At 44.2% G+C, this 16,361-nt stretch overlaps 1 protein-coding gene across 5 annotated transcripts in view; it reads left to right on the forward strand.

Annotated features, from left to right (window-relative positions):
• KIF9 (kinesin family member 9) overlaps window positions 1-16,361 on the forward strand; it is a 36,869-nt gene that overhangs the window by 2,683 nt on the left and 17,825 nt on the right. For 3 of the 5 annotated variants that reach the window (XM_039524065.1, XM_039524066.1, XM_039524063.1), the window contains 13 exons: window positions 2,198-2,298; window positions 2,457-2,622; window positions 2,760-2,866; window positions 3,824-4,048; window positions 6,391-6,474; window positions 6,585-6,677; window positions 7,717-7,864; window positions 9,088-9,152; window positions 11,232-11,309; window positions 12,655-12,723; window positions 13,240-13,344; window positions 14,795-14,850; window positions 15,735-15,825. In XM_039524065.1, coding sequence (XP_039379999.1) covers window positions 2,203-2,298; window positions 2,457-2,622; window positions 2,760-2,866; window positions 3,824-4,048; window positions 6,391-6,474; window positions 6,585-6,677; window positions 7,717-7,864; window positions 9,088-9,152; window positions 11,232-11,309; window positions 12,655-12,723; window positions 13,240-13,344; window positions 14,795-14,850; window positions 15,735-15,825 — 1,383 coding nt within the window. In that variant the 5' untranslated portion in view covers window positions 2,198-2,202. Of the gene's footprint in view, window positions 1-627; window positions 714-2,197; window positions 2,299-2,456; window positions 2,623-2,759; window positions 2,867-3,823; window positions 4,049-6,390; window positions 6,475-6,584; window positions 6,678-7,716; window positions 7,865-9,087; window positions 9,153-11,231; window positions 11,310-12,654; window positions 12,724-13,239; window positions 13,345-14,794; window positions 14,851-15,734; window positions 15,826-16,361 lie in introns of those variants that run through there. The other 2 variants (XM_039524064.1, XM_039524067.1) reach the window with 2 other exon arrangements.

The raw sequence follows: 16,361 nt of genomic DNA on the forward strand, positions 1-16,361 counted from the left end.
TAATTCTGCAAATCCTTAGTTGGTGAAACTGTCATTGAGTCCTGTGGGAGTTTTGTGCATCATAAGATTGTATCCTAAATTAGATTAACAGTATGAATTAGACACAGTGCCTGACATGCCACCAGACAATGGTCATATGTCAGTGCAATAATCCTCTATGCTCGAGTGTTGATAAAGAAGGAAATCTTGAGGTGTTTGGATCCGGATTATGCTAGGAGTTTGGGATCTAAACTGAACTGGGTTTGGATTGGGTCATTTTAAATTCTTGAATATCAGCTGTTCGTGTAAGATTTTCAATGTCTTGGGCTAAAATTTGACAAAAATAAAGTTTTTCATTATATTTCTGCCATGTTTAAACCAGAGCCAGAAAACACACCTGCCATTCTTTCTGGGATCCAGTTTGGAACCACGGTTGTAGCGGTGCATTTGGATCCGATCCCCATTCCAGAAAATCCTATTGGATTTGGGTTCAGGGTGCCAGGTTTGGGCCTCATTTAGTTTTAAGGAGGAATCTGAATGAAAAGAATATTGTCATTTGGTGCATTAAGAGAGGGTTAATTGAAACTAGAATTTGACCTTCCAGATTTCTTCTATTTTAGGAATGCACACCAAAAGCATTTGCATCCAACCGTTACTGAACTCTAGGGAGAGAGAACCAGGGTGCAGAATATGCTAAACCAAAGAGCCAAGGAAAATGACAAGGGAATCATTAGGTACAATTAAAGAGAAATCCCCCTCATATGAAATGAATACATATCCATGCCCTGGGTTGTGTTTCTTGAGCCATTCAGATTGTTTGTAAAGTGCTTTGAGAGCCTCACATGAAAGGTGCTTTTCTGTGATCATGAGACAAAGAAATGTCTATATTTTATTCATTTAAAAAATGAATCAGATGGATAATAAACCACCTAAAGCAGTGTAAGGAATGCAGAGCCTTGTTCTACATGGTATCAGTAATGTTGTAACCCTGTCTCAGGTCATTTGATCGTAGGTGAACAATAAACAAATGATCACCCTAGAAAGCTGATATGCTAACATACAACACCCCAGGGGTATTCACCCTGTGTAATGGCCACTTTATGCTATCTATGCCCTTGGGAGGTGCAGAGCCCCTACAAAGGGGGGTGTTCTGGAGTGGTCCATGAATAGATAGGGCCAGGCAGGAGGAGGTGTGGCCAGAGCATTCCTAGTTATTCTGAGTTATTCCCTTTTGCTCAAGGCCCACAGTGCCCATACTAGTTGCACAAGTTAAGGCAACTCTCAGATTGCAGGCTCTTTGGGGAAGGACCACATTTCTCTCTCTCTCTGTATAGTGCTTAGCGCAAAGTGGCCATAATCTTAATCAGAGAATCTGGGTGTCATAGTGAAATAATAATAATTAATAGTGAATTGTCCATGGATCAGAAAATCCTATATCTGATGTAAAACATTTTCATTAAAAGTTTGTGGCTAAATTGTTATTGCTGTAGCACTGCGCCTTCAACACATCTTCCTGTTACTGTAAGAATTACATGGTTGGGTCTTTGCATTTATACTCTGTCAGTGACTTCCAGAGTTCTGTTTACAGGCGAAAAGATTATTTTTCCACCTGTCAGCATCACTTATTCACGCTGGGATCTGAAAATCAAGCTGGGCTCTCCATGCCTCTCAATTCACCAGTGATCAAAAGTTTGCTGATAGAACCTAAGGCCAAATTCTGCACTCAGGTACACCATTGTAGAGATGGCCTAACTGCATCAATGTCAATGGTTTTCTACCAGATTTGTATCAGAGAGCAGAATCCGGCCGTTAGCTGAGAGTTGCATTGCTGATGCATGAGACAGAATAGAATCCATCTCATTCTCCTGTAGCTGTTTTGTTCTGCAGGACTAGCAGGAAGAGAAGCTTGTTTGTGTCAGTAAATAGCTAGGACTCAGATGCACAAGAAGAAATTGTAATGACTAAGAAGGTTTTTGCATGTTCTATTTTTACATGTTCACTTTAAAAATTTCTTTGCTTAGGCTAGATATGTGCCTATAGTTCCTCTTAATAAACCACGGTTAGAAACTACAGCTTAACATTTGTAAACAGTTTATTTTAAAAATTGATGACACTGCAGCCTACCTTTTGCTGATGACAGCCTTTAAACTGTATTTTAGGGAACACAATATTTTCTTGTAAACCTGATTTTTTCTCCCCCCCCCACCCCTTCTTTTAGTTACAATGAGTGCAAAAGAAAGGAAAGTACGTGCATTTGTGCGAGTCAAGCCAACAGCTAATTTTCCTCAAGACATGATCAAGTATGGGCCAGACAACAAGGTAAAGGAACAAGAGACATCAGGAGCATAATGGATCTAGACTCTGATTTAAGTTATGGTAGCAGAAATGAGGAGTAACCCTGCTGCAGTTACACCAGGGATGAATTTGGCCCAATATCTCTTGTAGCGCATCAACATTCTTCATCTCTGTCTTTTTAGAGCATAGATATTTACATCAGGAGAGATGTTAAGAAAGGAGTCGTCAATAACAAGCAGACTGATTGGTCCTTTAAACTGGATGGTGTTCTTCACAATGCCTCACAGGATTCGGTTTATGATGCAGTAGCTAGGGACTTGGTATCCCAAGCTCTGGATGGCTATAATGGTAATTTTTTAATTGATATTTGTGTTATTTTAAGAAATAGTGGGGCTCCCCATCTGAGGATAAGATCCCTTTGATGTTACATTGGAGAAATTAATGAGTTCTACTGAATTTATTCTTTTGCTTTAAAACTTTTCTAGGCACTATAATGTGCTATGGGCAAACAGGAGCTGGTAAAACATACACCATGACAGGAGCAACTGAAAACTACAAGCATAGAGGAATCATACCCCGAGCTATACAGCAGGTACTGAAGATTTGAATTAGAAAGGAGGGGAAGAAGGAGAAACTAGTACATCTATCTTATCATCTGTTGTCCTCCCAGTCCTGAGAAATTTGTTGACCGCCCCAAACCTGGGCTACAAGGTCACCACCAATCATTTTAACAGGAGATGGATGTTATATGGTCCTTAAAGAAGTTGTGGAACAATAAAACATCATTATGTTGCACTGTGATGTTCCATCACGATTTTTCATTGTAACACTGTGACCTTGTGCCATGAGAGAGGTGACATTTCAGTGCAGTGGGATGACGTTGCATTGCGACATGCGGACTGGTCATCCTGTTGCAACATAAACATGATGTCATGATGTGCAACTTCCTTAACCTCTCAAAAGGGCACGCTGTTGGGTGAAGATTCTTGTGTGCCTGCCCACAGAAGCACAGCTGAAAAGCAGAGTGTAGGGCTGACGTAACCTGCACAAACCAAAGCTGGAAGGTGTTCTGCAACAGAACGCTTTATTATTTGTTTCCAGTAGCTACTGTGTTAGGTGTTTTCCAAGCATAAAAAAGAACTAATTCCTGCATCCAAGAGCTGATCTCATTAGCTCATTGTTATATTGTCCTTAACTCCCGCCCGAATAATTTCTTACTAGTTATATTTCTTGGTGTTCATGTAAGTGCTGTTCATGCAATTAGAAAAAAGCAATTCAGCCAGCAAATGGAATGTTCTTTATTGTTTAGAGAAATCACAGACAACTCTTGTTTTAGGCTTCCTACCCTTGACAGTGTCCCTTTAAAGGTATAATATTTTCAAAACCAGAATAATTTTGAAAATCTTATTAGAGCCGCCGCAGTCCTGCTGAGAGTGTGCCATATACTGACTGACTGCTTTATAGTGAGTCACATCCTGAAAAGCAACAAATTGATAGGAACCTTGTTTGTGAACTCAGACTGTCATTGACAAGCATATGATCTGTGCAGGTGTTCAGGGCAGTTGAAGAACGCATCGATCAGTCCATCACTGTCCGAATGTCCTACCTGGAAATCTACAACGAGACTCTCTTCGACCTTCTCTCCACTATGCCTCATGACATGTCCGGTGACACTCACATGGCTGTAGTGGAGTACCCACAGGGTGTCTTTGTGAAGGGCTTATCTATGCATCCAGCCAGCCATGAGGAAGATGCTTTAAATCTCCTGTTTGAGGCAAGTTAAAACAATGACTCGCTATTATTTCTCATCCTTATTTTTTATGTTTATTTTTGCTGATTTAGCTGAGGAAAGAAAAGTTGTCTGGGGTTAAAGCAGAAGATGGGAAGTCATGGGTGAGAGCTTCACTTCTTCTCCAGCCCTGGCATAAAGCCCCTGGTTCTGCCAGGGAGGGTTCCCCTGGTGCAGATACTGTGGAAAAAAGCATACGGCTGCTGTCCGAGAACCCACTTGCAGGTCCTGGTATATGGGCAGCGCTGGGGTGAGGCTGGAGGTGGAAGGGGTGTGTCTGGGATGGGGCTGCATCACACAGTGCTGTGGAGATTCCAGGCAGCACTAGGGCCCATAGGGCAGGCCAGGGAGGCTGCTGTAACAGACAGGGCCCAGGGTTGTCTAAATTATGCTGGGGGCCTCTCTAGCCCTGGAGCAGCCCAGGATTGGGAGTGCAAGCTGGCTTGTTTCCAGTGTGCTGGTGATCACATTTAGGAAGTCAATGAGCAGCTTAAACAGAGTGCAAAGGATAGTCTGCAAGGTATCCTAGTTAGCAGAACCATTGTCTGAACTGTGTTGTCTTTCCTTTTTGAAAAACTGCATGCCAGCTGTCCTTGCTGGGTCAACACTCTCCCATATCAAGCGAAGACACCTACCATTGACACTTTCTACAGACAGATGGGGCAGTCATGGCATGCCTACATCTAGTCAGTCATACAGAGGGGACACTCAGACAGCTGGGCAGGTGAAACTAGGAGTCATACATACATCTGCACCAATTTCGCACATAGGAGCCTTAGCTTAGACGAGAGGAAGTTGAATAGTTTGCTCCCTATCTAGAAAGCATGTTTCACCAATAACTGACAAGCCCTTTTAAACCCTTCCTTTTTTTGCTTTCTAATTGCTGAGCCTATGTTCAAGTGTTCTGAAAAAGCTCAGGCTGGGTAACTAATAACTTTCTTGATTTCTAGAATGGGAGACATATCATAGAATATCAGGGTTGGTAGGGACCTCAGGAGGTCATCTAGTCCAACCCCCTGCTCAAAGCAGGACCAATCCCCAGACAAATTTTTGCCCCAGATCCCTAAGTGGCCCCCTCAAGAATTGAGCTCATAATGCTGGGTTTAGCAGGCCAATGTTCAAACCACTGAACAAGACCTGAGAGAGTCAGGAGAAATGCCAGAGCAGTTTTTGGAAATAACTAGGCACATAGACATCAAAATGATCTAAACAGCACCACAGTGATTTGTGTCTGCAAATTGTGGCTGCAAGAAGGGAAGCTGAGTTTTGAAAACATTGTCCTTTGATCTCCGTGCTTCCATTTCCTCATCTGTAAAACAGGGATAAGAATGACAGAGAGTCCTGTGGCACCTTATAAACTAACGGAAATATTGGAGCATGAGCTTTCATGGGTGAATACCCACTTTGTCAGATGCTACGTCTGACGAAGTGGGTATTCACCCACGAAAGCTTATGCTGCAATACTTCCGTTAGTCTATAAGGTGCCACAGGACTCTTCGTCGCTTTTTACAGATCCAGACTAACATGGCTTCCCCTCTGATACTTGAGGGATAAGAACATTTCTCTAAAGACACCAACTTGACTGGGTTCCTGTTTTGGGGTGTTGACTCCTTACCATGAGGCAGGGCGGAACTCCTCTAGTTCTCAAAGGCTTTGAGACACAGGTAGGCCAGCCACCTTTTGAGACCCACTACAGGTGCCTTAGTGGTGCCCTCTAGAACTTCAGTTCCTTTCTAACTGTGACGCTCCCTGTCAGAATTGCAGCCATCACAGACTGTCACAGCATCATTTTCAGTGACTGATTCATTTTCTTGTGGTCCCTTCCTATCCTATAAGTAATCTTGGGTGTCTATTACATTTAGGGGAGATTTTTGCCTCATGCTTATCAAGGAACGGAAGCAGGCATGGACGCACTAAGTCTTGCCTGCCTGTTCCTCAAAGGGCCACATTTTTTGAGGGTTAGGGGAGCTCTGGCCCCTTTCACACTAGGAACCTGAGCCCCAAGGATGGGAATCCAGTTAATATGGAATGTTCAGAGAAGCAGTATGACAGATAAGTAGGGATCCCTTACCTGTTTTCATGAGCGGAATATTTGTAATGTGCTTTGAGAGCCATGCTAGAAATGCCTACCACAGACAGATGTTGGGAGCGCCTCAGATAGAAGGCTGTGGATAAGTGACCAATTTTATTATGATCTCTACGTATTGAAGATACAAGCATTGTTTATTTAACTGTGACTTTAACAGTCTTCCTTTCACATTTATTCAACTAGTATTTATTTTATTTTTTAATAAAAATAATGTCCTCAGTTTTGACTTCATTTTCAGGGTGAGACCAACAGAATAATAGGTGAACATACTCTGAATAAAAATTCATCCAGGTCCCATTGCATATTCACTATCTATATTGAGGTAAGTCCGCTGGCAGGTTTCCTGGGGGCTCAGAAATCTAGGGGTCTTTAGAATTTAAATGTGTACTCTACTTCAGTTGTGTGTAATGTTAAAAACAATTTTTTTCTCAGTCTCATTCCAGAATTTTGTCAGATGCCAAATACACTGCTTCAAAAATTAACCTAGTGGATCTGGCAGGTTCAGAGAGACTGGGGAAGACTGGGGTAAGCAGATGGGAAAAAATGTTTGCTCTCTAAGAGATGGGTCCAGTTGTTAAAGTGATGCCTGTGGAGTCAGAGGACTTTCCCACTACAGTTAATGGAAACAGCAAAACTGAATTCCCTTTCTGCCACATTGAATATTTACCTCTAAAGGAGGCTGATAGTGAACATAATTTATATTTCTGCTTTAGCCAACGGAATTTTATTCTAGCTTGTTTCTGGGAATCTGGTGTCAGGGACGAGAAGGGGCTTGATTCTGGTGTTAGATATACTCTTCAGTTGTTAATCCTTAAGTATGTGTCAGCATCCCCTTACCACAGTTGCACATGAGGAGCTGTAGATTTTTCAAAATCTATGCTTGACACAGGAATCAACCCCCTGGTCAGTAGATAGGAGGAGCCATGACAAAGCTCAACCCCACGAAAGCATCAGAGGATGCTTGGTTATCTTCAGTAGCTGTAATAGCTTTTTATCAAGTCCAAATGTGCAAACATCATCCTCCATGCAACTGTCTCCTGCTCAATCATTCCTTCCAACAATGTCATTGCTCAGTCTAGGTAAGAGCCTGAGCCATCCGCCTTATTGGGAACTCTTTGTAATTCAGCTTCATTCTGCAACTGCACTGAAAGCAAAAATCCTTCTGCTTCTGGTGATACTATGGAGACTGATGCAATCGCCTTTCTGGAAGAATAGGGAACAACTTAAACCTTCAGTGCTCCCCTGTGATATACAACTATATTGTGTTGAGCAAGAAATCCCCAGGCAGCCTTGTGACAAAGGGAGGATTTCCCCTTTCAGAACTAAGAAAGCCAATATTCTGGCAGACCTGTTATTGCCAAATCACAGCCCTGAAGAACTTGCTCTCAAATTGTAGAAAGCCCTTCAGGATCTAGAATCTCATAGTTAATCTGTGTTGGATTCATCATCTCATTTATCCTCCACTTCAATCAGAGCTGTAAGCCCAGTCAGGGACACACTCTATTTCGCAGTTCAACCAGAAAGATGCATGTGGAAACTTTTTGTCTTTTGGTCTTTCTTGCAGTCCGAGGGGCAGGTTCTGAAAGAAGCCACATATATCAACAAATCGTTGTCATTCCTTGAGCAAGCGATCATTGCACTGGCTGATCGTAAGAGGGACCACGTCCCCTTCCGGCAGAGCAAGCTCACCCATGCCCTTAAGGATTCATTAGGTAAGGACCTGGAATCGGAACAGAGGGACAAGAAAATATCTTGGGTTTCGGTTCTCATGGGGAGATCAAGCCACGACCAAACACGCTCACTCAATCTGACGGCTTGTCTACACAGTGATTTCATACATGGCCAGCCAGAGTGCACTAGCTTGCTGTGACTAACTGGGACTGTGGACCCTGTTATAACACACTAACAGTTCCATAGTGTACTTTGACCTCCTGTGATTTCAAGCTAAACCAAGGCAAAGTAATTTCCAGATCACTCAACATCTCAGTGATGTGCACCCACGTCAAACAGCAGTATGTCAAAGCGCACTACTGAATTTACAGTGTGCTGTAGCATTGTCCATAAGGCCAGTTAGTGCGCGGCATGATAGATTCATGCCCTGGCTGGCCATGCGCTAAATCACTGTGGAGACAAGCCCTTGGTTAATAGTCTAACATGAAAAATTAGCAGTGGTTTCTGTTTTTCTTACCCTAATGAAACATCAGGCATACGTACACACAAGCCTCACACTGATCAAGCGAGTAGAAACTTTTCTAAACTTTTCTCAGCTGAGAATACTTTAAAAACACACCACAGTCCTTTCAAAGTTCTGATCCTGCAGGTGCTATCAACTCTCATTGAGTCCTGCAGGAGTTGAGGATGATCAGGACCTGGGCAAACATGACAAATGAAAAAATTGTATTACATCTGGAATCTGTAGGACAGGTATCCACTTTAACAACACTGTATGACACGGTCTGAATAGAGAAAGTAACTGAAGACAGGCTGTAGATGTCGGCAGTAAGGAACTGAAATCATACAAATTTAGGTTGGAATTTCAAAGCTCTCAGCATTGGCCCAATCCTGTTCCTCCCTCTGATTTCATTGGATTAGAGGCCAACACTGAGCACTTTTAAAATCCCATCTTTCAGCTTTTACCCCACTCCAACCATTTACAGTTTGCTTTGCCGCATACGTCACACTAACTCAGAAGGCTGGAGCCAGAACATTGGCTATTCCCTTAACTCATTCCATACCACCATGCTTATGAACATTATCTTTCATGGTCACCACTGATAACCCTTCCTGTTTCCTTGGAGGAAAAATTACAAACTAGCTATGTTCATTGTAGTCGTGCTGTGTCTTTCATTCTTCACTCACTACAGAATGTAAAATTCTCCAGGAAGGAACCCAACACAGAGGAAGTCACATTCCTCCCCCTTGCTGTCTTTTTCAGGGGGAAACTGCAATACAGTCCTGGTGGCAAATATCTATGGTGAAGCTGCTCAGATAGAGGAGACTGTAAGTAGAGAAACAATGAGGGGTCCTTGTGGCACCTTAGAGACTGACAAATTGATTTGGGCATAAGCTTTCATGGGCTAGAACCCACTACATCAGATGCATGCAGTTGAAAATACAGTAGCAGGTGTATATATATATATATATATATATATATATATATATATATATATATATATACACACACACATAGTACATGAAAAGATGGGAGTTGCCTTACCAAGTAGGGGGTCAGTTTTTGCTGATATAGACTAACACGGCTACCACTCTGAAACCTGTAAGTGGAGAGAGTTCCTTCAGAAATGATGTCCTTCATTTAAAGATATTTCGGTCCTGTCTGCGCTACAGTCAGAATCAGGCTAGCAATAACCAGGATTAAATTGTAGCATGCACAGCACCGTAGTTTGAGGTCCAAGGAAGTATCATGTCGAAGTCAACAAAATCACTTGACATTGCATCAAATGCAGCATGGTGGGAACTATATGGGGCTGGTTTTTCCAGTCTGCTAAGGCCACTTTGTGGCCACATAAGCCATCGAGGATGCTAATCTTCCAGGGGGAAAATGATACTCGCCCAGATAAATACTCAAGGCCAAATTCAGCCTGGATCTAAGCATGCATAGTTTCATTATGTATTATTATTCTTTGTACCTTTCCAACAATGGGTGTGGAACTGTACAGCACACAGTGAAGTCAATAGTTATACTTAAGGCCCTGTGATAATCCGAGATCTTTTTTTGAAAATGCCCAGTAGTGCCACGCATGAAGTGTTGATTTTCATAGAATATGCCTGGCTGCTGAGTCCCTCGTGAAGTGCTGCAATTTTTCCAATGCTGTGGAGGCAAAAGTGAGCATCTCTGCACGCCAGTCTTGTGCTCAGTGCAACTGGTAGTGCGCAGCAGCATCATATTGGAAGAGCAGTGGGGTGCGGGGGCATGTGAGGCACAGTAGCCGGCGCTGCCACCACTTGGAACACAAGCAGCTGTGGCCTCAGTGGGGAGGAAGAAATGGGCATTTGTGCTCTGGTCTTATGCTCAGTGTGATGCCTGGCACACGTCAATGTCATGTCAGAGCAGCTGCTGGGGGGACGTGGCAGCTGGTTTTATGTGAGGCGCAGTAGCCAGTGTGGCCACTGCTTGGAACACACCCTACAAGCCACACAGAGCACAAGACTGGCATGCACGGATGCCTGCTTCCACCCACCCCCCGCTGAGGTTGCAGTTATTCATGTTCCAAATGGCAGTGGCGCTGGCTACTGTGCCTCATATAAAGCTGGCTGCCACGTCCCCCCGAACTGCTGCTCCAATGGGACGCTGCCACGCACTGTGAGCCACACAATGCACGAGACCAGCACGCAGATGCCTGCTTCCATCTCCCCACTGATGGAAAAATCATGTTAATGGGCTAATTTTGTGATTTCCGCTCAGTCTGTGAAATTGTGATTTCCATAGGGCCTTAGCTATCCCACTCTATGCCAGGGCTGAATTTGGTCCTTGGTAGCAACTACACAAACAATTTGCTATGTTAGTACCAGCAATAACCTCCTCATGGTGAGATCACTTAAGCTTTGGAATAATTCTCCACAGGAAGTTGGTGGTAGCCTCATTGCTGGAGTCATTTAAAATTGGGCCGAACAAAACACTACCGTAAAGTATTGAAGGGAAGAATTCTGCAGTTTACCAGGGAAGGAGTTAACTAGCAGATGTTTTTTGAAACTAAATGACCTATCATACAATCTTCTCTGCTATTGGGCATCATTATTGTAATTTATTATTTGTGCTGTGGTGACATCTAGAGGCCCCAGTCCAATTGTACACACATATAACAGAAAGGACAGTCCCCACCCTGAAGAATTTACCATCTAGAGTCATCATCTAAAGATGAGTAATCATCTAGAAGCAACCGGGCACTAGAAGACCTACTCCTGGAATGGGGATAGTGTAGAATGGTGGTCTACAATGATACAGCTTTTCCATATCTAGCTTCTGGGATCCTATAGTATTAAAGTAGCAAAGGTTTTTGAGTCTGGTCTGGTGAGCCAAACTCACTTCCTGATTGATAGGCAAACTGTAATGTTTTTCAGCTGTCCTCTCTCCGTTTTGCTACCAGAATGAAATGGGTCACAACGGAGCCAGCCATCAATGAGAAATACGACCCAGAGGTATGTATATTTTTGAGGAGAAATGGAAAGAAGGAGGTTCTTTTTCTCAGATCCAGGAAAAATTAAGACAACACTTCCCAAGCTTCGTCATCATGTGTATTACAGCTTAATAGAGAAACTCTCTCATGGACACCTTCCCTCCCACTGATAGGATCATCTCCAGTCCTATCTGATACCCTGCAGACCACCTCCTTTCCCACAGCTGGTCAGACAACATGCCTGCAACAACGACAGCAATTATTCACATGGAAAAGTAACGTTAGAAAAATAATCAATATCTTTTAGCTTCTTTTAATGCACTTTAAAATAGCGAGGAGACTTGGCATTTTGTGTCCAACCAGTTCTCCTCAGACCACCAGCAAGTGCTCCCATGGACCACACTATGGGAACCACTGCTGCACAACACACCTGGCAGGAGAAAACCTTGCTGTACTGTACTGTCCGATTTCACGCGTCTGTCTACAGTAGGTGGAAGCAGAGAACCATATAGCGCAGCTTCCGCCAAGAGTTTTCAGATGAGGCTGTGGACTGTGCAACAAACTGTCTTTTCCCCTTCAGCTCCCTTTCTTTTGCTGTGTGATGAACTGAGTGGAAACGAACTGAAATGTATTTAATGAGACTATTACATGTGGATGCTAAGTGGGAGCTTTGCAAAGGCACAAAGGGCAGTTTGGCAATTAATTCCCACTGAGTTTCAATGGGAATTGCCCCCTCAATAGCCAAAACTTTAAAATAGTCCAGATTAGGGAGACATGCAGGTCTCAAGTATGCTGTGTGAATCCGCTAGCATAATGCATTCCTGTTAAGTCAGTGGCGAAACTGGCATTGGCTTCAGTGAAAGCATCACTGGGGCTCTGTGCCTTCTATTTTCAAAATAATGTCATGTAATCCAGAAAGACCACGGTACGGGGGCATCAGATTGGCGAAGCACTGACTAGATAAACAGGTGACTTTCCCTTCGAAAGCTTAATGTGACTTTACAGAGGGTGGCTCCAAGACACAGCAAAGGAGGCTGCCTGCTGGAAGCTATACTAAGGCCAAGTGATTTCCAGATCACTCACTCACCATTTCAGTGATGTAACCCAGCAGTGAATTCTCTGGGAGCTGCTACACAGCTGAGATTTTATTCAGCAGCCATAGGTTTAGTCTGACATCTATATTTGTGGGGGACAGCTCCAGTGAAGCCAATGGGGAGGCAAATTCCATGCCTGCCTCAGGCTTGGGGCAACACCTCCCCTGCCCCCCACCAAACTACACCCATGCCAGCAGCCAATCTGAAGTGGCTTTGGACAGTTCTTTCTCTAGTAGCACTTGGTCACTTGGCATCTTTTTGTTTTCCTGATAGCGGATGGTCAAGAATCTGGAGAAGGAGATTGTTCTTCTGAAGCAGGAACTAGCCATGCATGACAGCTTGGTAAGGAACAGGCTGCAGCCGTTAATTACTGCCTGTGCGTTCTCTCTAAGCCATCTTGCTGGGGATCTTAGTGGGTGCTTTATCTTGATTTTAATTTATCTCTAGGATCAGTTATATCCATGCTTGTCAAGCTTTTGCTTTCCCACTGTGTCCCTGTGGAGTATCTTTGAGTTTAGACAGAGTTCTCAGGGGTCCCCACCAGTTTTCCCTCTTGTTAATTTCCCATTCCACAAGGTTCCATGTCATAGTCATTAACCCGCAGAGTCCTGGATGCCAGACAGCACAGCCTTTCCAAACCCATCAGTGCCTGTCCTTAATTTGCTCAGAAGGGAGAGGCAGGGAGTGCACCACTCCCAGCCAACTCCAGAGTCCAGCGCCCAGCCAGTCTACAGGATGAGAAGAAGAGAATTAAACCTGCCATGGCAAGGCAGAGCACAGCCAGGTGACCGTCAGGCTAGCATTTGTCCAGCTCATTGTAAATTGTTGCAGTTCAGCTGTTCAGCTTTTCATCCCTAGGTCAACCGCTCTCTGGTGAATTATGACCCTCTGAATGAAATCCAGATAGCAGAGATTAACTCTCAAGTCCGCAGGTACCTAGAAGGAGCCACAGACGATATTGATGTGAGTAGCCACCTAACTGACAGGGGCTTGTACCACTTGTTCAGCTGGTTATATTTGGCTGGATTCCAGGCTCTTTCAGCTAGAAGGAATGAAATCCGTTTGTGGAGGAACTGAATTTAGAATTAAAGGTGGCACTAACTTTTTGAACACTTCCCTGGTATTTACAGGGAAACTCTGGACACCTGCCTTCTCTCATTCTTATCTCCCCTTCAGTGAGTAGGAAGCTCTAGGAGGCTTCCACCTGGCCTCAAACTCAGTGGGATGGTCTGCTTTGAACTTCCTTAAAAAGACAGTGTCAGAATTCTCCATCTGGGTAAAACCATGTCATAAGAATGTAAGAGCAACCACACTGGGTCAGACCATCTAGCTCAGTATCCTGTCTTCCAACAGTGGCCAATGTCAGGTGCCCCAGAGGGAATGAACAGAACAGGTAATCATCAAGTGATCCATTCCTGTCATCCACTCCCAGTTTCTGGCAAAGAGATGTGTTCCCAAAGTATTGTTCAAAAAGTGTTCCACCTTTTCTGGGAGAGGGGAACTTCTGGGGCACTACAGTCCCGTCTCTCTACTCTTTGCTTTTCTCCCACCCGCAAAGGTCCCAGAAAATTTTTCTGCAGCTGATGGGGGTTGGGGAGAGTTGGCTTTTGTGGAATCCAGGGAATCTTTTAGGGTTAGGGATGGTCAGCCTAAGTAGGAGCAGGGAAGGACTAAGGAGTTTCTTATAGGGAAACATGTCCTTAGTGGGGTTATGGAATCTTTTAGCAGGAAGGATGCATCTCTGGGAGTGGGGAGAATGTACTTCAAGACTTCCTAGAGAGGAAGGATGGTCCAGTGGTTAGGCCACTCGCCTAGGACTTGGGAGATCTAAGTCCCAGACTCTATGTATGACCCCGTGTAAGTGCCTTAAGCCCAGATCCGCAAAGGCATTTAAGCTCCTAACTTCTATTGATTGATCTGGGCCTTAGTCTGTACAATGGGGATAATAGCACTGCATTAAAGCTTGTGAGGGGCTCAGATGCTCTGGCGCTGGGAACCAGATACGTACTTTAGATAGACTTAGCAGCGTGTGAGTGAGGAGAGAGCGGCATGGCCTGCCTCCTGCGTAATGTTGTGTGTTACACTAACAGTTCCTGACCTCTGGGGTCGTACAGGATACCTGCACAGCTGGCACCTGCCTCAGCATATCGGATAGATTCCTCTGTTCTTAAGGCCCACTTAAGAAGCATGAACAATGAGTGATGGTCATAGCCACATGGGGCCTGATTTTCCCGGTGCAGGATACAAGGGTTGAGTTATCTGTATCCTAAGGCTAGAGAAGGGGGCCCTGGGATTCTATAGTATTTGAACCAGCCTTACAGGACAAGTTTTTTAAACATTGCACAGTGAATGTGACCGCAGTGAATGTGACCTGTCTCCCATTATATCTTCAAAGTACGTATCTCTTCCTCAGATAATGAACATCAGGCAAATCCAAGAGGTATTTAACCAGTTCAAAGTGATTTTAAGGTAAGATATTGTAGCCAGGGTGTGTGCATTGGATAAGGAGGTTTAGAAACTCTCCACCAAGCAAGTGTCTGTCTGTGACAGCACAGCACGGTGTCATGACACCGCTGGTGATGTCGTTATAGAATATGCAGAGAATTGTAGTTGTAGTTGTGAGACACTCAGCTCAACTCCTGATGGCTTGGTCAGGGGGAAGCTGCTGCTGGCTAACCCAGTGGCACCTATAGATCATGAGGCTGGTCCTTGGATGATGGGCTCCATGAATTGGTTAAGTGTGCTCTGGTGTCTGATCAGGAGAGGTCAGATGCTACAGTTACAAAAGTAACATGATGTCACTGCAGGAAGATTTGGGCTTTGAGGAGGGAAGTGGCAAGTCTGTGCTATGTCACCGGGTGGGTATTCCTGTTCCACAGGAATCCAGACTGGTCCAGATCCATGTGTTGGTGTTTTGCATGGATTTTGTGCCTCAGGGAATCCTTTTATGGGGCTAAAATAAAGCATGAAGATCAGGTCTTATGGTGGTTCCACCCTCCAGGGCTAAACTACTGTGGAGTCGTGTTATTTGGGCCATAAAAAAGGCTCCCTAAAGTATTTCAAAAGCTAGTGAAATGTATACGTGCCTTAACAGAAGAGATTTCCAGGCCTAAGGGACAGCATGGGAAAAGGGTGAGAAGAAGAAACTAGAAGGAGGTCAGAGCAGGTGCATGAAGGAGAGCGGCTTGGGAAGAGTGCACAAAGCAGGAGGGGGAGTAGGAGGAAAGGAGAGCAGAGGTAGACATAGGGCTGATATTAGACACGGCTTTCTTCTGAAGTGTGACACACTGACAAGTTTGGGGCTGTGAAATTTTCCCTTGAGCACAATGAAAAGGGCGGTTATCTCTCTCCAGCCAACAGGAACAGGAAGTGGAAGCCAGACTACGAAACAAATACACCCTGATAGACAAAAGTGACTTTGCAGCCATTACTGCTGCTCAGAAGGTAGGGCTCTGGGACTGACCTTCTGCCTCAAATTCTTCCTACACTACTTGAGAGGAACCATTGAAAGCCAAGGCCCTGAGCTACCATGGGGATGGGGATGACAGAAGAACAGAGCTGCTACAAGTCAATAGAGCTGCGCCAGTTAAGCAGATTTCGGTGCTGAACAGGCCATTTAGCCGTGCTGTTGAGACACTGACAGAAATCAGATTTTACTTGTGAAATCCTCTTGCAAACTCCGCCTCGTTGAATGAAGATAACCCAGAGTGCATCGTTCTCTAATATTATTAGCGATACCATGATTACAGTGAGATTTCCGGTATTTGTGAGGTGTCAGAATGAAGCATTCTGGGATATCATCAAAGAAGCAGAAAATACAGTAGGATTTAATAAAGGCGTGGGGAAGAAATTTTAAACATTAGTTTAAACCTATTCCTGTGATGTAAGTCCGTACTTCCTCCAAACCTAGTTAGTGGGAACACTTAGCACATGAATCTGAAAATAATTCCAAGGGCTTTTTTGCTTCTCAGTTCACCTTT

The sequence above is a fragment of the Mauremys reevesii genome, linkage group 2 (genome assembly GCF_016161935.1).
Source record: "Mauremys reevesii isolate NIE-2019 linkage group 2, ASM1616193v1, whole genome shotgun sequence".
In the NCBI taxonomy this organism is placed as follows: domain Eukaryota; kingdom Metazoa; phylum Chordata; order Testudines; family Geoemydidae; genus Mauremys; species Mauremys reevesii.